Source organism: Epinephelus fuscoguttatus, linkage group LG6 (genome assembly GCF_011397635.1).
Source record: "Epinephelus fuscoguttatus linkage group LG6, E.fuscoguttatus.final_Chr_v1".
NCBI classification, from domain to species: Eukaryota; Metazoa; Chordata; class Actinopteri; order Perciformes; family Serranidae; genus Epinephelus; species Epinephelus fuscoguttatus.
In genome coordinates this window covers 46,257,180-46,283,130 of record NC_064757.1, presented here as the reverse complement: position 1 = coordinate 46,283,130, position 25,951 = coordinate 46,257,180, and the positions used below count along the sequence as shown (strand labels likewise).

General features: G+C 42.0%; 1 protein-coding gene across 3 annotated transcripts in view; it reads left to right on the top strand.

Annotated features, from left to right (window-relative positions):
* The window catches only part of grin1b (glutamate receptor, ionotropic, N-methyl D-aspartate 1b), an 85,277-nt gene extending 60,261 nt beyond the window's left edge, over window positions 1-25,016 (top strand). For 2 of the 3 annotated variants that reach the window (XM_049579713.1, XM_049579712.1), the window contains one exon: window positions 17,723-25,016. In XM_049579713.1, the coding sequence (XP_049435670.1) occupies window positions 17,723-17,788 (66 nt within the window). In that variant the 3' untranslated portion in view covers window positions 17,789-25,016. Of the gene's footprint in view, window positions 1-8,473; window positions 8,573-17,722 lie in introns of all 3 variants that reach the window. The other variant, XM_049579714.1, reaches the window with a different exon arrangement.
* Window positions 25,017-25,951: the final 935 nt, after the last annotated feature.

The window sequence follows — 25,951 nt, the reverse complement described above, 5'->3', positions numbered from 1 at the left end:
AGCCTGTAGCTCCTCCTGCATCCGACGTCTCTGACACGTCTCTGGCACGTCTCTGACACGTCTCTGACACGTCTAAGGGGCCGTACACATGCTGCGTCTTTTGCGCCCTCAAATTCATTGCTTTCAATGAAGATGCGCAGCAGGCGAGCTCAAACGTCAGAGCGATGCTGTGCCGGCGTACATGTATTTTTCAGGGCGTGATGGCTGCACCCTGAGATAAACTAAGTTCAACTTTTGGAACATGGCACACACTGCATGTCATGTGACGAGGACCAACCAATCACAGCCCTCAGATATCTGTCCTGTAAATATCAGTGTGTGATGAATATGGAGGAGGAGTTAATCATGTTAGTGCAGGGCTGTCAGAGCATCACGTCTGTCCCACACACACACAGGAAGTAGATCAGCTCTGACCTCAGGGTTTCAGGTAAACAGGCTATACCTTGCTTGTTATGGTTGCTTAGCAACCTCAGACACAACCTGCCGCCAAGCTCTTGAGATCTGGAACAGAAGAGGCACAAAGGTAGCGCCCTGCACCGACCTCATGTTTCCCAGGTGGTTAAAGACGCAGCGTGTGTACGGCCCCTAACGACGGCACTGGATGCAGGAAGAACCACAGATACTCAGCGTGCTCCGTCAGTCCAGCGTCAGAACTGGTGAACTGTCCCTTTAATACGTTCAGCTTCACCTGCATGATGTCACAACTGAGACACTAACTGTCTCCTGTGGACATCGTCTCATCGTCTCCTAATCTGCACAGAAACACAGACGATAACTTTAATGGCTGGCGGCAGACGACCTCGTGTCTCCTTGAGAAATAAGTGCGTCGTTAAAGAAGCTGCAGAGCTCATAAAGATTAAATCAAACTTTATTGTTCTCTGCAGACAAACACAGAGCGTCACAGCTCAGCACAGGAAATATACACAAACTAAACTCACACAGAGAGTTTGGAGTGGAGCTGCTGCTGCTGTCGTCATAATAAAGACATCAATAATAATTCATTATAAAATAATGAAACAATATTTTAACTGCATTATTCAGCGGCAGCTTCCTGAACCAGAGCAGTGAGACTGACTGAAATATAACGTGACAGAAACTTTAATAAAGTGACCAGAGTGAGCGCTCAGAGACACTCGCACACGTTACAGAAACATGACGCTGAGGAAGAAGAAGAAGAAGGTGAGAGGACAGACGGACCGATGACAGAGCTCTTTGGTTAAAGTGAGTTATAGCAGCTTCCTGTTGAATATTAATGAGGTGACGGCAGAGTGCTGCAGAGCTGATGACATCATACTGCAGATGGACCAATAAAAACACAGACTGACTTTAAATCAGCTGTTAAAGTCTCAGAGAGACGGAGGACGTCCGAATGCTGAGGTCATAATGCAGCACTGACCAGAGCAGAGCAGAGCAGAGCGGGGGGGTCGGTCAGTGTCCCTTAACTGTGAGGGAAAAGTCCTTAAGTGATGTGGAGACACAGAACTTCTTCACTGACCCAACGAGAGGACGTTATAAAACATCTAAGAGAAGAAAATCTTAAACCAGAGAGTCGTTTGTTTAATGACGGCAGGTTCACTCATTTACACACAGATGTGATGCTAAAGTCTGAAGAACTGAACAGCTTCATACAAATAGAACATAACCCTTTGGAGGAGGAGCTGCAGAATCAAAACAAAATTTAAGAGGATTTATGACGAAACTTCTCCTGGTTAGAATTCATTCAGTGTCCAGGAGCTGGATTATACTCAGAGGTCTCTTCCTCTCAGAAACACACACATCAAACACCTTAGCTGCTCTCCCTAAGTATGACACTTAGGGGAGGCTTAACTTCCCCTTATCTAAGGGACTTACTTAAAGGTGTTGAAGGGAATATCCTGAAATGTTACCTTAGTTATGGAAAAACAAGAAGGCATTTACTGCAGTGAGACAGATTTTAGTGTCCATGTGTGCTTGTGATTTTGTGCAACAGTTTAAGGGATTTCTTAAGTATAAACCCAAAATAAGGCAAAAACCTTAAATACTTATGTGAACAGTTTACAAAAACCTGAGGGAAAAGACTTAAGGGTGTTGTGTTTTTTATTTTAAGAAAGCCTTAACTCTTTAAGGGGGATCTTAACCCAGTAAAAACCCTTAATGAAGACGTTTCACATTAAAATAATCAGAAATTATCTGACGCTGCGTCACAGAGGAGCTGACGTGAACACATGAATGTCTCTCTCTAGAGTCAGTGTTTGGTTTGTCCCTTCTGGGCTACTGTAGAAACATGGCGGTGCAGCATGGTGATCTCTGTAGACGAGGACCTGCTCCCTGTGGAGATATAAACGTAACCCAGAACACAACCATTAGATCAGATTATAATCTGAAACACTGGAGCTTTAAATGAGTCCATGAATAAATTAATAAATTAATAAATATTCCATTAAATGAACCAAAAATATTCAAAATGAATGTAGACATTAATCAAGTCATGAAATGTGTTTAATTTGCTTCTTTATGTTTTTAGTTTTGTATATTTTTTATATTTAATTTCACCGTTTTTTATTTTTAGTTATTTTTTATTTAATTGAAATATATTTTTTAATGTATTCATTTTTTTTAATGTATTTTTTGTATATGTATTTTTTCTTTGCATTTCCAACATAATTTATTCAGTTTTTTATTTTCTTTCCTGTTTCATTATGTAAATGAGGAGGCTGTCATTCAAAGTGTGTCTACATTTATTTTTAAGATTATTTTTGGCACATTAAATGGAATATTAATTTAATTATTGAGTCGTTTAATTGATGCTGGCAGCCTCTGTCCTCCACAGGAAGCTGCTGTGTGTATCCAGATGTTGCGCAGTCTCGTCAGCAGCTGCATCCTGTCTGACAGAAACGCATTAATAATCATCTCTCTGCTGGATTAGCACTTCAAACGTTAGCAGCTAAAGGCTAGCAGCTAGCGCAGGGTGATTAGCACTTCAAACAGCTGCGTCGTGAGGCGAGACGTCAGCAGAGCAGCTCTGAGAGGAGCCACAGATACAGCAGGAGGCCTCGGTCCTCCAGGAGGAGGCCTCGGTCCTCCAGGAGCAGGGACAGAGGAGGAGCAGCGTTGTTTATGGATTATGATCCACGACCTGTCAGAACGATACAGAATAATGTTCAGTCACCCAGCGAGTGTGTATCTGTGGATGATGAGCAGATTGTGTTCTGGTGGTCAAAGCTGCGGTCAGACAGGACGGAGGTGAAACCTTCACTTTAATCCAACTCCTCATCAGGACGGAGAGATAAAGAGGAGGCAGAGATGCTGCATGATCTTCATCATTCATTGAAATATGAACACACACACATATCAAACACATGTTGACATCACTCAGTGTGATGTCAGCTTCTTGATGACGTCATTATCTCTGATGTCTGACATACATTTGGAGTTCTCCCTTCACTACACACATACACACACACACACTCACACACACACACACACACACACACACACACACACACACACACACACACACACACACACAGAGTGACAGGTTTTGAAGAAGATTTGGATCATGAATTAAGACATGCAGCTTTTTGCTTTCAGTAAATTGTACAATGAATAAAACAACCTGTGAACGCAGCACAGACTCTGTCTCACAGGACGCTCATGTCTGATGTTGATCCGTCATCGGTCGAGGAAATAATTTGCCACGTCTTTCCAAACGTCTCCAGTCAAACTAAACCTCAATGAAATCCTTTTTGCTCCGGACTTCTGATCTCGGACTCTCCGCCAGATCAGCAAGTTTTCTGTTGCTGCTGTGGAAGGAGCAGCTCTCCTCCTGCAGAGTCTGCCCAGTTAGCATAAGCTAACACAGCAGCAGTGCTAACATCCAACACTGAGGCGTTACAAACTCACACCAACCATTAACAACCATTAGGTAACGTTAGCCATTTGATGCTAACAGTTAGCCCTGTCACTGTGTGTCTGCCTGACAGTATTCTGCAGGGATGCAGTCGATGCATTCTGGGCTTCGCTCCGCCCAGGACGATTGTGATTGGTTTAGAGGAACAAAAACAAGGCAGAGCGTGCTGACACAGTGCTGTGGAGAAAGGTCTGACTGATCAGAAACAAACGTCCATAAATCCACTCAGATAGAATAAAAACAGAACTTCACCTGAGAGTCATCGTGTTTTTAAGTTTCCTTCAGGATCTCAGTGATCCAGTGTCTGAACATGGAGCTGCTAACAGATGATTCATCCAACCTTTAAAGGAGCTATATGTAAGAAATCTAAAGCAAATAGTCGTAAAATCCTTCTAATACGTCACAGAGACTAAGGAATAATGTTCATATAACATACTGATCTCACCGACAACAATAGTACAGCCAGAATATTCACATTTAAAAACATTTTTACAGTCTGCAAATCATGTTTATGTTTTGAATTTGTGTTTTGGCCTGTTGCGCCACCCACCGCTGTCTACCAGTCACACAGTCAGTAGAGTCTCAGCATCAGTTACAGTTACGACTGAGCTACAGCAGCACGGCAAGCAGCATTAGCAGTGTCCCGGTACATAGCATTAGCAGCCGGCTCCTCCTCAGCTGTATCCCGGCAGCAGCGTTAGCAGTGTCCCGGTACATAGCATTAGCAGCCAGCTCCTCCTCAGCTGTATCCCGGCAGCAGCGTTAGCAGCAGAGAAGCTGGACTTGCTCGAACGGTCCTCTGGAAAACCGAAGATAAAGGACGCGGCGACGCAGCCCTGCCACGGCAGCCGCCCGTGGGCAAACAAATCAGGGGAGGGGGGGCGCACACCACTTGCGGCAGTATTTTGAATTTGAGTGCAGTAACCGTTTTGGCCACATTCTTACATACAGCGCCTTTAATGGAGATCACTTTGACTGAATGGAAATATATACAACAAAGAAGTAAAGCCCTGTTACTGCTGTAGCTAGTTAGCTAGACATGCTAACATTAGCAGCTTACGTCAGAGCGTACCAACACACAGTTTAATGCGTTTCTTTATCTTTAGCTACTCGACCACAGAAGCTATAAACTGAGTTCAGCTGTGATTGGACGGTTAATTTAACAGCTGTGAACCACCAGAATACAAAGTGTGCATCATCTGTTAGCTCGTCAGCTACTGTTAGCATATCACAGCTACTGTTAGCATAGCTCACGCCTTGTGTTGATAAGTGCGATGCTATCAGACTTGCTCAGCTGGAGCTTCAGTCTGACACTGGTCTTTAGTGTTATTCTTTTTTATTCTAATATAACTGTGACTTTGAGTTCATGTCATCAATACCTGTAAACTACAGGGTTAAGGTGGTACTTTGGAGGGTTTGGAGTGATGAAGTGGTATTTTTGAGGATTAAAGTGGAGTTGCAAGGATTAAGGCAGTATCTTGGAGGGGTAATGTGATATTTTGCAGAGTGAAGGTGATATCTTGGAAGTTTAAGGTGGTATCTTGGAAGTTTAAGGTGGTATTTGATACTAGCTGCAGATGTGAATAATATTTCAGTGTTCATGGTGTATTTTTTATTTCTCACTAAATGATCAAAGTCTTCCACTGTTGTGTCTCTGACGAACTTTAATCTTTGACAGATGTTAAAATCTGTTTAATCTGAGTTCATGATCAATGTGTTTGATTGATTTTGTTTTTTTTCCATTTCAAACTGAATCCAAATCAGGGCTGGATATTTAGAACAAACTCAGTCAGGTTAAATATGTGTGTTGATATAAAGTATTCTGTATTTGTCTTCAGGTCCCGTGTGTCGACTCAAACCAGCAGTCCGTCAGCGTATGATCATAATAATCAAACGTACAGAAGATATATTTACTAAGAGTTATAATAATTGCACATATCATTAATGAGTTATATCCAATTAACGCCAATTCTCAGAGTGGCAGAGCGCACTCTGGACACTCTGTCTGTGGAGACGGAGCAGCAGAGCGCCGAGCGGAGTGAATGTGTGATTAACTTAACCGTTGGTTCATTCATGTAGAAATATAACGCTGCATTTCTTCCACCAACAGGGCTCTCATTTTAGTGTAGAGCGTCAGACTGAATTTACCAACGCACCATGTCAGGTCACTCACTCTCCGGGACCGCCAGTGTTACTTGAATAAGTAAACACTGAGCAACGGGACCAGACTGGCCGACCCGTATGCTCTCACTCAGTGGATGGATGATGTCACAGGAAGCCAATCTTACAAAGGAGGACCACACTTGTTTGTTTTGCTATGGAAGCTAACGTTAGCTAATGTGCTAAAAAGTTAGCGTTGCAGAGAAATCCAATCTTCCTCTTAATCCCTCCCCAGTTTCTGATGAGGTGGACATGATAACCCTTAATACACATAACCTTATTCATCCCTACAACAGGAACTACTTTCTCCCTAACCTGATATGAAGTGTGCGCTGCACATGTGAGCATTTTTGATGATGGCCTCCGTCCAGTCCTTTGGTCTTATCACATTTAACCATAGTTGTCTTTGTTTTTGTTGACGGGCAGTGGCGGCTGGTTTTGGTCTGAACATGGGATCTGCTGACAGTGAAGAAAATACAGAATAATATCAGCCGTATACTTTATGATAACAACAATAATAATGAACAATAATAATAAAGTATTTCAGATATCCAGCCCTGATGTGACCCTGTTCACTGTGACGGGTCAAAGGTCAAACTGATGATGTCTTTTATGTTTGAGGTGAAACACCATCATCCGCGTGCTGCCCCCCCCAACCCCCTCCCCTCATCCCCCCCCTCTGTTTCCTGTTACACACACACACACACACACACACACACACACACTCCAGGTGAGATGGCATTATAGCAGCAGACTGTTGTTATAATGATCTGATGACACGTCATCACTCATCCGCCATCTTTGCCCCCCAGTCGTCCCCCCCCACTCCCTCTGCTTCCTGTGACATACTTCCTGTTGTGTTTCTGTGTTTGAGCCTCACGTTGTTGTTGATCTGTGTGTGTTTGTGTGTTTGTGGCTGTCGACAGTAAAACAGAGTGATGCTGTTTTACTGAAACATCATCTCATCTGAAACACACACACACACACACACACACACACACACACACACACGCACAGAGTCAACATTGATATAATAATGAAGTCAGTAGCATCAGTGTTACAGTGACACACTGACCACAGCAGGGACTGTTCTTTATCTAAATGAGTTATTAGATTTTAAAACTGACCCTTTGGTGTTTGAAAGGTAAACGTACAAACAGTTTATTTTTGGACAAATATTAAAAGAGACGCAGAACAAAGTGATTTTATGAAATATCTTAAGATCTCACATGGTCACAGTTTGTTTTACCTGACGGAAGCGTTTGTCGCACACGATGTGTTAAAGGACTGTGGGATATTTGAAAATCCAATAATTTGTGTTTTTACAGTTTGACTGATAGATGGGGTCATTTTGGGGATTTTCAATGAAAACGTGCAAGTTTGAAAGAAATGTTTTATTTAAAATTATTTTCTTTTGTTTTTTCAGTGTTTTGTTTTGTTTTTTTAAATGTAAAGTTTTTGGCTGTGCTGATCGTTTATAATTTGGTGATTTGAAGACATTTATTTATTTAACATTTCTGGCTGTGATTAATTTTGCAATTTTGGCAAATATTTAAAAAAATTCCTGCGTGTTTGGATGGCACGTTTTTTTTTGTTTGTTTTTTTAATTTGTTGTTTTGGCTGTAATAAATTATGTAATTTTGGCAAGAAAAAAAAGCTTCCTGTGGAGCGGAGGGCAAGTTTTTATTATTTTAAAAAAAAAAAAATCTTTTTAAAAAATTTTGTTTAAATTTTTTTTTCTTTTATTTACAGTTCCTGGCTGTGATAAATGACATCATTTAGGGGTGGCGTTTCTTTTTTTTGAAAATTTAGATTTTTTTAAAAAAATGTTTCCACATTTTTCAAAAAAAGAGAATTTTTATTATTTTAATACAGTTTCGGTGATTTTGGTGTTTTGAAGCCACGTTTCCTTAAAAAAAAAAAACAAACATCAAAACATTTTTAAATTTCTTTTTAAATGAACAGTTCCTAGCTTTGATAAACATAAATAAAGTTTGGCACTTTTTAAAGAGAACATGTTTGTGACCCGCCCACACGTTCAGACACATGTTCTCTTTAAACATTCTAAAAACAAAATCTTATATTATTTTGTTTTTAGTAGATTATTCATTTTTTCTTTAAACTTCTGTGGAAAAATAAATACAAAATACAACCAAAATAAAAAAACACAATTCTCTCCCCGTGTTTACACCCCCACCCCCCACCCCCAAATAAATAAGGAACAGTCCCTTAACACACTATTACATTAGAAACTTCAGTTATTAGCTGCACTGCACAGTAATATTTTATTATACCACATGATACAACATGATATGACATGATATGACATGACAGTGCACACAGAGGTGTGAGTGTGGCTGTAGCGATGTGTGTGTGCAGCTGTGTGTTAATGTGTGTGTGCACCTATCGTATCATTTATTTTAGGATAGGAAAAGTAGAGCAGAGCCCGAGTCCAAACCCTCTTTTAGGTCCATCACTTCGACCTCCGACCTCAAACGCCGTAGGGCCTCCGGGGACGCCACGGTAAGGAGATGAAGACCTCCTACTCCTCCTCCTCCTGTCCTCCCCCTCCTCCTCCCTCTCATCCTCCTCTTCATCCTCATCTTCCTGAGTTTACTTTCATATTTGTGTCTCTCTCCTCATTTCTTCAGTTTGTCTCCTTTTATTTCAGTTCTCTTCGTCACATTTTGTTTCTTCCATCAAAATGAATTTTTCCATGTCTTTATTCTCGTCATCTCCTCTCCTCACCTGTTTCCTCATCTCCTCTCCTCACTTGTTTCCTTTCCTTCCCAGCTCCATCATCTCCTTGCTGACTCATCAGGCCGCCCGTCTGTCAGTCAGCTCTCTTTATCTTCTTGCCTCCATCAGCTCATCTGTCCCACAGACAGACAGACAGACAGACAGACAGTGAGACAGACAGACAGACAGACAGACAGACAGTGAGACAGACAGACAGTGAGACAGACAGACAGACAGACAGTGAGACAGACAGACAGACAGATGGACAGACAGGGTTCCTGTTGTTGCTGTCAGGGTTTTATTTTTCACTGCGAGTCGTCCTCTTGCAAAGGAGAAGTGAAGAGGGTCAGACTGTGTGGTCTCTACTTTCTGTTTGTGTCCTTCGTCCTGTCTCTGTTTGTGCCCTTCGTCCTGTCTCTGTTTGTGTCCTTCATCCTGTCTCTGTTTGTGTCCTTCGTCCAGTCTCTGTTTGTGTCCTGTTGTTTGTCTCGGTCTTGTCTTTTTCCTCTCGTCCTTCCTCTCCTGTCATCTCTCTGTCCCTTCATCTCACCGTCACTGTCGCTGAAACAAAGCGTCTTTGATTCTTGTCTCGTCCTCGCAGGTCGTCCAGCAGAGACTCGTTCCTGTCCTCTAACTCGTCTCGTTTTCAGCGTCCTGACGGTTTTAGGAGCCGTGTGAATTAAAGCTGTCAGAGCCCATGATGCCTCTGGGCCTAAACGGCGGCTAATAAACGACTCTTGTTTCAGCAGTGGAGTCTCTGCCGGAGTCGAGCTCGTCACTGTCGATGCTTCTGGCTTCACTTTCTTCTTTTCAGCTTCACTTTGAAGAACTTGTGTTTGTTTGTGATTTAGTTTCTTCAAACTCAGAGTTTGTCGTGCACTCTTAGAAAAGCTGTTGGGCCTCAATCAGAGACGCTTTGACTGTGATGACGTCTTTTGTAAGAGTGCAGCTCTGAGATCTGAAATGTGACCAAGCTTGTGTGTTTGTGTTTGAACTCCACAGCTGTCGACTGTTTTGCATCCCCTCTGCCTGCAGACACTCTGTTGGTTTAATGTGAAGGGAGTCTGAATGGAGCAGGGAGTCCAAAGAGTCTTTTCTCAGGCAGCTGGTAGTCAACATGGAGACAGATTTGTGTTGCAGCTCAGTCAGAGTGTTCAGCAGCAGCAGACAGTCTGCTGTGTGACCACTCAGGGCTGGGGGGGGGGGGGGGTCTAACTCATTTCTCTTTGTGCTCATCTTTCTTTATTTTCTATATGAGTGTTTTTCTCTCTCAGTGGATTTGAATGGTGTCCAGACTACATGCTGTACTACACACACACTGCCTCTGTCCTCCTCTGCAAGCACGACCGACCTTTAGACTGAACGCACACTTCCTGTTCAGCCCAGCACAGGAACCAATCAGCTGTCAGCTGACCTCCACTCAATTATTCATGGCAACAGTGAAAAGAGTCCAGAGTGACCGACAACCCAAAAACATCCAGTTTACTGAGACATAAAGAATCACCTTTGCTCCAACAATCAGTCAGCTGATAATAACAATAAACTTTATTTAAACCTTATCTCTCTTTCAAAGTGCTTCACAATAAAAAACAGAATGAAATGAATTCAGACACCGGGCCACAGTCAAACAGCTCGTTCTCACTCCAAACTCGACAAACTCCGCCTCCATGTCAGTGATGTCAGCGCCTGACACAGACCGAGGCATCTGTCACAGCGGTTTGATACGCACCAGTCAACTGCTGTTCTATAAAGAGGGAGAAAGTCTGTGTACTGAGGTGGACGGGTCAAACAAAGCCCAGACTGTCATCTGTTTGTTTCCTGTGTGAGTTTGCACAACACGTTTACTCTCAGGTAAATAAATAAATAAATAAAGACACCTTGAGCCTTGAATTTTAAGACTTGATGTTTGTTTCTAAATCTGACCACCACTGTTTGCATCTAACGAGCAGAAACTGGACATTTCCTGTGAAAAGGGAAGTTTATTTTGAAAAGACAAATTGCACGTGATGAGCGTAACGTCTGAAACTGACACAGGAGGAAATCTAACGTGTTATATGTCGGTCCACCAACAGAGCGGCGGTGTGTGACGAGTTGGGATGAGAACGTGTCGGTAGAAACATGATAAGATAAATTTAAAAATTTTGGGAACGACCCTTTAAACTGGTGAACCTGGGATATCGACCAGTACAGAGTTCTGGTCAGAGAACAAACAGTCATCAGACTCATCAAACTCTGTACTGGCAGAATGAGAAACTTTACAGGCTGCAGCGTAGAAACGAATCAGAAACATACAAATATACACGGCTGAGTTATTATTATTATTATTATTTATATTATAATTGGTTAGTTACCAATAACCAACATTAACTTAACTGGGACAGTGACATCACACAGAAAACACAAACAGTAGATTCACAGTGATAATAATGCAGACAGTCAGCTCAACATGAAGCTGATATTTAAACAGCTTCATAACTGCAACAAACAAACAAACAAACAAACAAACAAACAAACAAACACAAACTACAGAGAAATAATTTAATTTCACCATGTAAACAGCAGCAACGTTAAAGTGACATCATCAGTGACCTCAGCACCCGAGATGATTGCACCGCCGAAAGAGTAGGACACACATAAAAACAAAAGATTTAAGATTTCAAAATAAGAGTCTCTAACTTAAAAGTACGACTCCAGAATAAGAGCCTCTGAACTAAAATGTCTATAACGTGAAGAATTCACAACAAAATGTTTTTTAAAAAAAAACAGTAAAATCACTGAAAAGCAAATGAAAAAAAAATTTTTTCAAAATGATTTAAAAGACGAGACAAGGTTTGTGTCCCTGATCCCAAAGTCTAACAGCTGTGTGGACGATAAGGAGCGACACATCGGAGGGGATGTAAGGCGACACTCAGCCCCTCCAGGACGATGTCATTACAACACTTCCTGTAAATTCAGCCAATCCCCATGAATTCTGTACAACCTCGAAATTTTGTCCAGTCACCTTCAACTTTACAGCAAATTTAACTTTTTAGATCAGGTAAGATCTCTTTACATTGTCAACCAGCTGCTCTCTGTCTCTGTAGCGCCTTTTACACTTCCTGTTCAGGGCAGATATATCGCACCGTTATTCCACCTCGTTGTTCTGTATATATGGTACGACTGAGGAATGCAGGGACAGTCATCTCACCTGTAATCCACCACAGGAGGGTCGTAACAGCGCTGAAATGGTGTCTGTATAAACAGAACAGCCGGCAGGACGGGACAGGCGTAATGTTTTAATGACCTGCTACTTGTGTGACCCACTGCAGGAGATTTAATTAGCTGTTAGCAGTGAGCAGCTAGCTCAAAGAAGAATAACAACAGCTGTTAGCAGTTAGCAGCTAGCTCATCAATGACATGTGATGTCATTGTTATTGTTTATAAAGAGCTGCTGACACGTATGTTATATGTCACACTGGAGGCCAACACTGTTGTGTTACATGTCATGCCTCTTTTGACTCTGTGATGTCATCATGCTGTCTGACATCACACACTGGAGCGAAATGATGCCGCCGTGCTTTGGTTCTGTGTAAAACACAAAGTGGGCATAAAGACAGGACTCTATAGCGCCACCTCTGTGTGGCTGCTGTTCATCATGAGTCTGCAGCTGCACCTGGGACAGGGTCACACACACAGTGACAGGGCTGACTGTTAGCATCACACTGCTAACGTGGATGTTAACCGCTGCTGTGAGGTTTCTGTCCAAGAAGCAAAATATGACGAGTCATGACGAGATGATGTTGTGCTGTGTTAGCTCGTGCTAACATGACAGAGAGAGAGAGCTGCTGACAGAGACGATCCTTCAACACTGCACTGAACGGCATTAACTAGACTCACAAGTCAGTCTTTAGACGCTTTGCTTAACTAAAGACTGATGACTTTCTCCCTGATTTTGTGTTTAGATGGGCAGATACAATTTCAGAGTTTAAAAAAACTCCCTACGTTGCAGAACCAATAGTAAATCTGCAGGGCGGTCCTTCGGTGGCTCGCTGAACTCTTGTGCTCATAAACATAGTCTGACTAGAAACACGTGTAGCGGTACAAAATGGCTCAGCTGTGCTCGCAGAAAACGCCGTCAAAGTTAGTGGATGTTTGTCGCGTTTGCGGCGACACATTCTCGCCAACTAAAAGAAACAAACATAATCTTTTACAAGGCCATGACTCATCCGTCCGGCCGGACTATAGAGGGAATCGCCTTGTTGTTTACAAATACTTCCAGGTAGAAAACCAGCAGAGCTTTTAGCTCTATATATAGCCTATATATCACATTTTTCACATCACTGTATCACCGTTTGGACTAATCCGATGTTTGTAAAGTCTATAAACACAATGATTGAACAAACATTACTATTTCTGTGTGCACGTTTAGCTGGGCTAACCGTTAGCTGTTAGCCCTGTTAGCCGTTAGCAGTGTCTGTAATAGGTAATAACTCATTAAACGGTCCGTGAAAAAAATATCTTTTCCAGCGGATATCTTAGTTACAACATGATTGAGCTAGCAAAGCAGTTTTGTGTTGCTATGTGTGGTATTTATTCAGTTTTGGGAAATCACGATGTCTAGAAAGCATCAGTGGCTGCAGCTGACAGGGACAGCTAACAGCAACAGCAAAGCTAACATCAGGACGTCATCTGTTAAAAGCCTCCCGTTGTCGGATACGACATGAAACTACTCCAGTTAGCTCAATCATGTTGTAACTAAGACATCCACTGGAAAAAATATTTTCTTCATGGATGAGCACACGTTTGATTAAACGGAGTTAAATCTCTCGGCATCCATTTTCAAGCTCTCTGTGTGTTTGTTTCCTTGCGGACGAGAAAAGGGAGAACGCACATTTCCGAGAAGGTGTGTCCTTTTCAAAAATGCAAGAGGCGTTGCTTTGTTGCCGGCCGTTTTCGCCGGTGTGTTAAACACACTTTAGAAAGGAGTGTCCCCAGACTATCAGAAGGCGGAGATCTCTGATTGTCTGGTGGCGAGGCTAGGCATTAACAGCTGATTGGCTGTTGAAACAGGTGACATGCTTTAAAACCAGCCGCCGGCCATTTGACCAGCTGAGTGTCAGGTGACATCATCAGCCGGCTTGAGTCGAGCTCAGACCGGCCAGTTCACACCGCTGACACTTTTCTCTGAGACATTCTCAAACAGTTTCATCTCGTCAACAATCTTTGGTCTGAACTTCAGGCGTCAGTTATACGTCAGAATCTGTTCTAAACACAACAGGAAGTCAGGATCAGTGTTTGTGAACCTGAGTCAGAACCCTGCAGCAGAGTTTAGACAGGAGAGGAGTTTTCACTGATGCCAGAGAGAGCAGAGTTACAGGAGTTTAGAGGAGTCGTTCTAAAACAAAAACAGTTTCCAGATTATTGGTGTCAAGAAAACTTTTAATCTTTGAAATGTTTCTGAGATTGTCATCGATCAGCTGACTCTAACAAACTGAAGCTGCGACTGATTAAATATCAAGTTCCTCCGTACACAAACACAAATGTTTAACCATGCTGGAACTATTTCCTGATGAACAACAGCGTATCCCTCCGCCCAGGGCTAATGTGCAGTGTCTCCTCTGTTGAGGTTCAGTTAGTGAGCTCAGGGTTTGGTCTCTCACAGGACGACTCATCCTGCTGAGATCTGACTCTGCTGTTTACAGGATGTTGTCAGGGATTAGTTTGTTGTTGTTTTCTTATCTGAACAGCTCAACAGCAAACAGGTAAACACAGGTAAACACTAACAACAGCTGAATACAGTCAGGATGAGCTGCAAAAATAAAAAGCTCCCATAAAACCAGCAGCAGCACTGAGCTGTCACATCAGGCTGGATGACTCTGGATGGAAACTGAAGTTAAAGGAACAGTTCAGAGTTTTGGAAGCGAGGCTGTATGATGCACTGACCCACAGTCAGTGTGGAGCGCTGCAACAGGGCGAGAGTTTCATGGTACGGTAACGTCTCAGAAAATATCACGGTATCACAGAGGTGATGTCATCATCAGTCAGAACGATCCTCACAGGACTGAAATTGAAACATTTGTTCATGAAGTTTGGTCAGAAAGTCTTTTAGAAAATAACTCAAAGCAGAGATTCAACGTCCGGTCCAGCAAATGTGCGCTAACACTAAATGAGTCATGCTTGGTCAGGACAGAGCTGGTCCAGCTGCAGGAACTCTTCAACATGGTTTCCATCCAGACACGATTATAAAACCTCTGCAGCTCAGAGACTGTACATTAACATAGTGTTCTCCACATGCTGCTCAATTATTCCCACATCTGTTTCCATGGTAACCAACAGAATATCAATACAAGTTCAACAGAGCTGCAGCAAACAAAGACGCATCACCGACAGAACAGAGACTGAAGACGTCTCACTCACATGAACCAACATGAAACTGCTCCTCCGTCAGTCAGTCCGTCCGTCCTGATGCTGCTCAGACAGACAGACATCTCATGTGGCAGATCACATTTTATTTAACCAGAAAAATCTCTTCTTCCAGCGTGTCCTGGTCACAGCGACGTCACTGGTGCTTCACATGACATTAACGATGAATGTAACATGAGTGTCTCAGGCTCTGTGTCCACATGGCGGCAGGACGCCGCGCTGCGCTTCATCTCAGCACCGCATAACAAGCAATCACAGCATTTTTTTTAATGACGCGCTACTCATGGGTTTCGTTTCTATGACAACAACAATATTGACGTTAGCTAGGTAGCTAACGTGACGCTACATGATCAGAGTGTTAATTGAGGCCAGTAAACATGCTGCGTCTTTAACCGCCTGGGAAACACGGGGACGGGCGCTGGGTGCTGCTCAGTGACAACTTTCAAGAGCACGGCGGCAGGCTGCATCTGAGGTTGCTAAGCAACCATAACCAGCGCCAAGTCATCGCCTATTTACCTGAAATCAGTGCAGAGTGCAGACGTCTTCGTGTATTTTGAGTTACATTCAGTCTCATTTATTCAGACGCTCAGAGGCTCAGAGGTAGAGCGGGTCGTCCACCAATCGAAAGATCAGTGGTTCGATCCCAGGCTCCTCCAGGCTGCATGTCGAAGTGTCCTTGAGCAAGATACTGAACCCCAAATTGCTCCCGATGACTGTTCCATCGGTGTGTGAGTGTGTTAAAACTGAGTAGCAGGTGGCACCTTGTATGGTAGCCTCGGCCACCAGTGTATGAATGTGTGTGTGAATGGGTGAACGTGACTCGTAGTGTAAAAAGCGCTTTGAGTGGTCACTAGATGACTAGAAAGGCGCTATACAAATGCAGGTCCATTTACCATTTACCACAGTGTCACAGTGTGTCAGGGCTCAGAGGGCCGTGGCGTTGGTGAGTTTGTCTTGTACTCATAGTGGGCGTGGTTTGTAGGGGCGTGTCCTGTAGGCTACATCGTAATGTGTCTGAAACGATACGTCTCCGTTAGATGCATACAGTCTTTTTCATAATAAACTTGCGTCAGTAAAACAAGTCTTCTTTACGTTTATTTCCTCGTGCAACAAAAGCACGTAGCAACCACTGATGTCTAACGCCAACTTCAATTCGACGTGAAATACTGACGTGAGATGATGATGTTTTGTCGTTGGTTTTAATTGGTTTTCCATCTGTCTCATACCGACATCATCTTCACATAGAATAACAATATTTAGCTGTTAAGTTACGGAGAGCAAAACAACACAAACAGCAGCACGTCACAATGTTCAGGCTGTTCTCGTGGGTCCATGTCATTGGTTCGACATCCCATTAGTCCGACTGTCCGCGGTGCTGAACGGCTCGCGGCGGGCGTATGGTGCGCCGCGACCGGCTTGAGGCGGAGCAGGCTCACGGCTTATGTGTTTGCCACTTTCTTTTTCATTTTAACCCACACCATGATCTTTTCCTGACCCTAACCAAGTGGTTTTTGTGCCTAAACCTAACCAGACCTTAACCACAGGGCATCGTGATGATTTCGGAACAACAGGACTTCGGAACAATGAGTTTAATATGGTCGGAACAATGGGCAGTTCCCGTTCTCATAAATGCGTCATATGTTTTCCTACGAAAAGCGATGCACACAAATTCGTACGTATCCCACATATTTTGAAAGGCTGTGATCATGTGACCAATGAGCTGACGGCAGTGAACAAGGAAGCAGTCCATTTTACGGGTCGCCCTCACCGTGTGTCTTTTCCTAACCTCAGTAACTTTACGTTAATTACGTAGCTGTACGTTCAGGACGTTATTCGTGGGGCACAAATTCTTAGGATGTCATCCAAACCATTCTACAAGAATATGTCATAACATCTCAGGATGGACGGTAGCTAAAGCCGCAGTAGTGATGTCACCAGTGCCTAGATTTTAAACTAGAAGTGCTCAGAGCAGCCGCACAAAAAAAGGCAGAGCGCTCTGAAAAAGGCCCTGAGCGTGGCGTTCCTTCTGTACACGCCACAGACAAACTCTTCTCAGTGGGAACGACTGAACAAAGACGCTGGCGCTGAGAGAAAAGACGTAATGTGGACACAGACCCTCAGTCACAGAGAGCGTAAACATGTGTGTGAATTTTATTAATATCTTATAATATTTATTTTCTTTCTTTCTTTCATCCACCCTGCTCATTAGTTTCACATGTAAACATCCACACGAATACATCAGTAAATAAATCAATGAATAGATAAAATCATAAATAAAACCACAAATAAATGAATAAATAAATAATATATAAATAAATAAGCATGCCTGTTTCAAGAAAAAAAAATGTGATGAAATAATAAATTAATAAAATAAAACATTTTCAGAGAAACTGTGAAATCAGGTCGAATCAGACGTCGGCCATCTTGGCTCAGAGGTCGGCTTCACTCTGTGTGTGTGTGTGTGTGTGTGTGTTGAATTAATGTGTGTGTTTCCTCTCTTTTCTCTCTTTCTGTGTGTCCCTCTCTCTGCAGCCGTACCCGACTGACATCACCGGACAGCTCAACCTATCAGATCCCTCCGTCAGCACGGTGGTCTGAGAGCGACCCAGAGAGAGCTACACTGCTGCTGCTGAGCCACACACACACACACACACACACAGACACACAGGCCCTCTGGATAAACACACACACGTCATATGATATAAACACATGAAACACACAGATGGACAGACCGAGCGTCCTCTGAGACAGGAAGTAGAATATGATGACATCAGGACCTTTGGAAGCATCATACTGTGCAAACACACACACACACACACACACACACACACCATCTGTCATCTCAACCCTCCACACACACACACACACACACACACACTCGCCTTGCTCTGCTTGTAGCCGTCAGCCTCATCCACCCAGAGGGTCTTTTATTTTGAAAGAACTGTCTCTGATAGGTTTTATTTTGGTTGATGTCTTTGATGTTGTACAGTTTCCTGTTTCCTGTCCGTCACACCGACCCATCTATCCTCCGATTCTCGCCGGAAACTCGAGCTCCAGCCCGCAAACACACCTGCCGATCGATCGGGAACCTATTGATCGATCAGGAACTTGTTGATCGATCGGGGAACCCGTCGGTCGATCGGGGACCAGATCACGGTTCAGAGCGTGGTGGGTGGGCGGAGCCTCTGGGACAGGAAGCGTTTTCTTTAACGCGTCCTGCGTCACTGAGCCAGACGGTGGGGAGCCGTCAGCGCTGAGGCTCATGGGTAATGAAGTCCTGGTTCAGTGAGTCAGGAGGAAACTTTGTTTGAACCAACAGTCAGCATTTATCAGACGTATATAAAGAGTTAATAAACAGATTATTACACAATGATTTCTGCAGATATGACGACTTTTTGTTGTTTATTGTTTTTATTTATGAGGTGTTTATTTATAAACATTCTTCACCCTCATAAACAAAGTGATGAAGATGATGAGGAGCAGCTGTAGAGATATGACTCATCTGATCTGAAGCCTTTATATCTGCTGTGTTATAAACTGTTTATTAACTGTTATACTGCTTATAAATGCTGAACAGAGAGGTTAAAGTTCAGCTCATCAATAATAAACATTATTACAAAGGAAATGATCCCACCTTTAAATATTTAAGAAATTATTTTCATTATTTTCAAACATTTAAAAATCTACATTTATGATTTTATGGTTTAATATTAAGTCCTGAGAGATGTTTCAGATGCACACAGAACACACTTCATCATCTCAATGTGACAAAACTAATAATAATAATAATAATGATAATAATAATAATAATAATTAATAATTAATAATATTTCCTGACTGCAGAGTTGATGTGTTTTCACACTGATGTCAGAAACATGTTGAAATTCTCTGTTTGACATGAAAACAAGTCAGTCAGCTGATCGCTCTCGTCACAGTTTCAGTGTGAAGCAGTTGAAGCTTTTATAAAACACTTTCTACATGAAATAAACACACAGCTGTAAAACAACGTATTGATCACAGATCAGATTTATTTTCATCAGCAGCTGATTCAGATATTTCTGACATGTCTGCGTTTACTTCCTGTTAAACGAACCTTCGACTCATGAACGTGTGTGACAGGTGTTCTGTCGCCCACCTGAACCTCAGCGTTCATGAGAGATGAAGGTGAGACGCTTCAGCTGAAACACGCAGAGCAGGTCATGTGATATCCTGCGAGTTTGTGCTCAACGAATAACGTTACGTCCCAACGTACAGTCACGTAAATAACGTGAAGTTACGATAGGTCAGGGTTAGGAAGGGAAACACAGGACATGTACGAATTTCAGTGCGTTGCTTTTCGTAGGAAAACATACAAAACATTAGTGACTGAAGACAGTCAGAAGAAAACGACTTTGGGCTCTTATTGCTTCCAAAGGTTTTTTGGCCTCGTACAAAGAAACAGTTCAGCACACACTCAGGTTTATTTTAGTTCAGCTATCTGTTTGGAAATTCATGCAAATCACCACATGTTTAATTATATAATCACTTATTTGTAAATTTAAACATTAATTTCAGAAAACTTGTGATACAAAAAAAAAATGTCTTAATGTGAGAAGTCTCAGAGTTCATTATAACTCATCTCACACACACACACACACACACACACACACACACACACACACACACAGACACTCTGTCACAACTCTCAGTTTATGGTTTAAAACTAATGAGCAGTAAACTCTTGGTACTGATCCGTCCCCAGGTGTCAGGTGTGTAATCTGTAACTCAAACACAGTTCTTTAGTTCTTCACATCAGGAGGAAACAGGAGTCTGCAGACCGGAGACCGTTGTTTTAATTTGGTGTATTCAGGTTTTTGTTTGTTTTTTATTCTTATCACAAAAAATGTCCTTTTTTCATTTTTGGTTTAAAACAAAGGAACTGTTTGTGTTTTGTTTCGTTTGTTATTTTAGAAATGAATAAGAGATGATCCAGTGACACCTGACCATGACGGCGTCAGCGGGTTTTGTTTGTCAGATTAATTTTTATTTTAAACTCTTTGGTCTGACGACAGTTACAGAGTGAATATGAATAACTTGCAGGATAATCCAGGAGCAGACACATAATCTGAGGAGCCAGCAACCTCTGAAGAACCTAAATGTGTGAGCACACACGTTTAATTTGAGTTTTACAGTTTGTTAGAATTTGATTTTGGAGACAGAATGTTTCTGTTTTCTAAATAAAAAAGTCCTAAAACGTAAAATAACTATAAACACCATGTTGATGTCAGTAGGTTGTCTCAGAGTAAGAATATATAATAAATGTCAGAAAGAACCAAATCATTCCAAGATGGCGGTGTAACAGGTTTTATTCCTAACGTTCAAAAGAATAAAGTAACAGGTCTTCCTCCTCCGACCTGTCCGTCTCTCAAACACTTATCCACGACCAGGAAATCAGAATTCACAGCTAAACCTGAGACTTTAAACCAGCAGTGAACTGTTGCATAATAAAAGTGTAACGAGGTCACAGCTGTGTGTTTATGGAGAAATTATAATCAGCTCAACATCAGAATCAGACACCTGAAATATCATCACTTTAAAACTTCTTATTTTTATCATACTTTTATTTTTTAGTTCTGAAATGACACATTTATTTTGGTGGGAAGAGGAAACAGTATTTTATCAATTTCAGAAATACATTTGGTTTAATGATTTTTATATATTTTTTCACAGTATATTTATTGTTTTATCACACGGTGGTTGTTTAATGTTTCAGATCCATCGTCACAGAAATATTTCAATTAATTTACAGTTTTGTTTTTGACTGATCGATCAGTATTGATCTGTCCTGTTTACAATGATCAGAATCAAGTGTTAACAAAACCCTCCCTGAACCAGAGGCTCCGCCCACCGTCCCCCTGACAGCCCCAGGGCATGATGGGACATGTAGTCACTGCTCCACCTCCACTGTGTCTCTGCTGATGATGTCAGTCTCTGTCTACCTCCACAGCCCATCTGCCAATAACAGAAACTGATGTCCTGTGAAAACCTCCTAACTCCTCTCAGGCCTGCACACACAGGCCCGCTGGAGTTAGGAGGTTTTCACGCTGCAGAAGCGATGTAGCTGCCGTCTCTTTAAGGTTTTCATATTAATAAGGTTGTTGTGTAAAAACACACACGTATGCGTGCGTGCGTGTGTGTGTGTGTGTGTGTGTGTGTGTGTGTGTGTGTGTGTGTGTAACATATGACGAACCAGAGCTGAGAGCGTCGCTGGGAACAAGAGAACCTCAGACTGAGTCGTCTTCAGGAACACCGACCACATGTTGAAGAACAACAGACTTTTACTGCCAGATATATAAACATATAAACATATATGAGGAGCTGTGAGTGGTGTCTGGTGCAGCAGGCTGAGACATGTTAAAGAGGAAATAGAAATTAAACTGCTGCAGAGGTCAAGAGCATAAACAGAACAATTACAATCAAATATTTAAGATATATTAATAATACTGTAACTAATATGTAGAGTGTAAGTGTGCAGAAATAATTCAGCTTCTCTTTGTATGAAAATGATCCTGCAGAGACCTGAGACGTCACAGTTGTGTTTGTTAAAGCTTGTTCATCGTCATCACTGGATGATTGACAGTTTATGAACAGACTGTAACATTCAAAAATCTGATTGGAAAAAAAGACAAACTGAAGATCAGCGTAGCTAATGCTCATATAGCAGCTAATGCTAACAAGCTAGCCATTTGTGTGACATGAATGTGACTTGAAACCAACTGGCTAACAGTACTCACATAGCAGCTAAAAGCTAACAAGCTAGTTGAAGCTCTAAATGGCAGTTTGATTGCTGAACATGAGCTAATGCTAATGTACCAGCTAAAGCTAGCTGCAGCTGTGTCTTTCCAGAGATAACAGCACTTAAAAACATTAAAAAAAGACCCTCATGTTTCATGCTAATCCTGTGAACCAGATGAGTCTAAGCTAGTGTATAAAACTGTGACCAAAGAACCAGATAAGGCTAACAGGCTGGTGTCTAATAATACAGTTAGTAAGTTTATACAGACACTAGCCTGTTAGCCTTATTTGGTACATTAGCTTTAGCAACAGATGTGTCGGTCTTATGTTTAGCATTACGAAAATTAAAAACCAGCGCTAATGCTAATGCTAATGCTAATGCTAAAGTCATCAGTCAGCAGCCCAAACACTCGCTAAGTTCAAAGAAACAGTTTCTCTTCACAGTTCAGAAATACGTCTGTTTACAAAATAATTTTTGCAGAATTTCTGTTAATAAACTAAAAATGTATCAACGAATTATTTCAGTTTTAATTAAGATGAGGTTTAATTTATAAGGGCTAAAAAAACATGTCTTAATATCTTATCTTTAAGATAATCAATAAGAAAGTTTTAAGGATTATTTTTCAAAGAACATTCAAATTTTACTTTTAATTAAAATACAAGTTTTTCTTCTTTGTCTCCACTAATCAAGTTAAATAAAATAGTTTGTAATATTTAAAGTAGCACTGTTTAACATTAATCACTTCCTGTGGATTTCACATTAAAAGCAGCGTTAGAAAGTGTCATAGAGAAAGGTTTTTTTTCCATAAATGAATGATAGATTCAAACTTTACAGTAATTAGACAGTGAATAAGGGTGATGCCAGCTGAGGACTTTTATTCTGAAATGAAATGATGTTTGAGTTTAATGTGTTGTTTCCTTTGAGATGAGCGTGGCACATTTAATCATCTGTGCAGCTCTCAGATCAGATTATATTTCCTGCTGCAGTCAAACTCCCCAGAGCTCTCTGTGTCTCTGGAGACGTCTCTTCAGTTTATTGGAGCGCTCTCCTCTGCGTGCTCGTCGTCATGTCTCTGCAGGCTGATTCTCAGGAGAGACGCTTTCATTTCAGACTGACTGAGTTTGACCTGAAGTGGCTGTCTGACCTGAGGTAAACTCAGCAGGTCTCCTCAGGTGAAGGTCTGACTGAGCCATCGACATTTACTGGAAAACAAATATTGATCTAAGTTTGAAGGTCTGTGGTTGTAAATGATCACAGCGGGTCCTGGAGACAAACTCTGTTCTCAGTGACGCTCGGCTCGTTTCATGTGTCAGAGAAAGGTGAGCTGCACCTGCCGGCCGTCACTTTAAACCTGGATTCACTCACTCAATAACAGCAGTTATTAAATACAGAATTATATTGCATTATTATTATGGACTGTGTTTATTATAAGACACGTCAGTTTTTGATTTCACAGTCAAACCTGCAGAGTTCAATGACCTGACCTCCACCCAGGAACATGAATCACACAGCTGCTTCCTGTTCACACTGAATACTCACTTCACTGTGTTTGTGATTTACAGCAGAGGCGTATATATATTGTCATGTTCTTATTCATGCTGTCACTGCTTTGGGAACATGTTTCCCTCTTTATTCCGCCCACGTGGAGCCGGTTCTGTTCTCCTCTGGTTCTGAAACTAAACTGGATCAGAACCTGAAGAGCTGCTTCACAGCTGGAGCCAAGCGGCTGTGACTCACCAGAGGATCAACATGATATTATTATGTTGTGATTTATTACCTTTTTTACCTTTTTGTCCACAAAGAACAAATCGATACTTAGCACAGTGTGACGATACGATTCTGCCTCACAGAAATATTGAGATACTTTGCTGAATTGATTTTTCCCTCGAAACAAACCACAGCAGGTTTTCCTCAAACTGCGTGGTGACACGCAGCAAAGGCCACTGTAAGGACTCAGCCTGTAGGGGGCGCACACTCCACCAGGTGAGCCCGAGGTCGCCCAAACAGCTGTTACCACGACAACCAGATGCTTTATTCATTATTTTAGTTTCTAGTGGCGAATATTATCATAAAAACTGTCGTTAGCTAATTATGAACTAACACCACAGCAGGAGACGTCTTTGTTTTACAGTCAGAAAACTGCAGCGTCCATCGTCTTTGGCACATGAATATATTCACGTCACATTTAATGTATTAAATGTTTTCCACGTAGAGTCAACGTGTTGATTTAAGACTGAATTTAATGAATCCAGAGTTTAACAGTAGATTTTATATTAAAACGTTTCAGTCAGCATGTTAAAGTTGATCCGTGTTCGTGCAGCTCACCCTGCGCTTTTACTATGATGTCATAATGTGACATCATGCTGTGATGTCATGAAATTTGTTTTTATTTTTTTTAAATTTTTTTTATTTGATTTGTTTTGGATGTAAAGCACCGATTCAACTTCCTGTTTGAGGAGTTTTTTTCCTGCTGTTGTACAGAAGATGATTATGATGATGATGATGATGATGATGATGATGATGATGATGATGATGATGATGATGGCGTCGTCTCACTGCTGTCTGTATTGGATCTATAACCCTGTGTAAACTGATCGGAGGTCAGTTGTGATATTTTTATTTCCTGTCTGGTAAACACTGAAACTGTAGAAGAAGAAGTTTCCCTCCTCCTCTTCCTCTTCCTCCCTCTGTGCAGCACTTTGTCCATGAATGTGAACAGTCGACCTTTGACCTCCACAAGAGTCGACAAGACATTTTCTGTTTGGTTTCTTCTTTGTGAACTGTCCTCTGAGGACCAACCAGTAACTCTGATCATACTGGTCCCAGTGAGTCCCACAGACGTCCTCTGAAGGAAGTGAGACGCAGCTGAGGAGACTCTGAAAGTTCAAGGAAATAAATGAAATTATCTGTTTCTGATTATTATAAATAATTTATGATTAATAATAAAGTCAGTGTTTAGTGCAGCTGAACTGACGTTTGTGTTAAGCATATATGAAAATCACATATACTGAGAGTCAAGTTTCCAATAATAAATATTTACTTCAGATTAAACTGTTTCCTGTTTGTTCTTTACGCCACCTTTCATATTCATGAGTCCTGTGAAAAACATGTATCTCCATATTTGAGGGTTTTTAATGGTTCATTTGTGGATTTAGAAAAAAAATCCTCCTTAAGGTCAATGAATTATTCACAAAAGGAAAAACATTCTTTAAAAGTTCCTCATCACCACGATAAATATGGAGCACATTGTTCTCATAATAAACAGACTTTTGGAAATATGTGTTTTTCACAGGAGGACCACTGTCCTCTACCTGCTCAGGTACTCTGTCCTCTACCTGCTCAGGTACACTGTCCTCTACCTGCTCAGGTACACTGTCCTCTACCTGCTCAGGTACACTGTCCTCTACCTGCTCAGGTACTCTGTCCTCTACCTGCTCAGGTACTCTGTCCTCTACCTGCTCAGGTACTCTGTCCTCTACCTGCTCAGGTACACTGTCCTCTACCTGCTCAGGTACACTGTACTCTACCTGCTCAGGTACTCTGTCCTCTACCTGCTCAGGTACTCTGTACTCTACCTGCTCAGGTACACTGTCCTCTACCTGCTCAGGTACACTGTCCTCTACCTGCTCAGGTACACTGTCCTCTACCTGCTCAGGTACTCTGTACTCTACTTGCTCAGGTACTCTGTCCTCTACCTGCTCAGGTACTCTGTACTCTACCTGCTCAGGTACTCTGTCCTCTACCTGCTCAGGTACTCTGTACTCTACCTGCTCAGGTACTCTGTCCTCTACCTGCTCAGGTACACTGTCCTCTACCTGCTCAGGTACACTGTCCTCTACCTGCTCAGGTACTCTGTCCTCTACCTGCTCAGGTACACTGTCCTCTACCTGCTCAGGTACTCTGTCCTCTACCTGCTCAGGTACTCTGTCCTCTACCTGCTCAGGTACACTGTCCTCTACGTGCTCAGGTACTCTGTCCTCTACCTG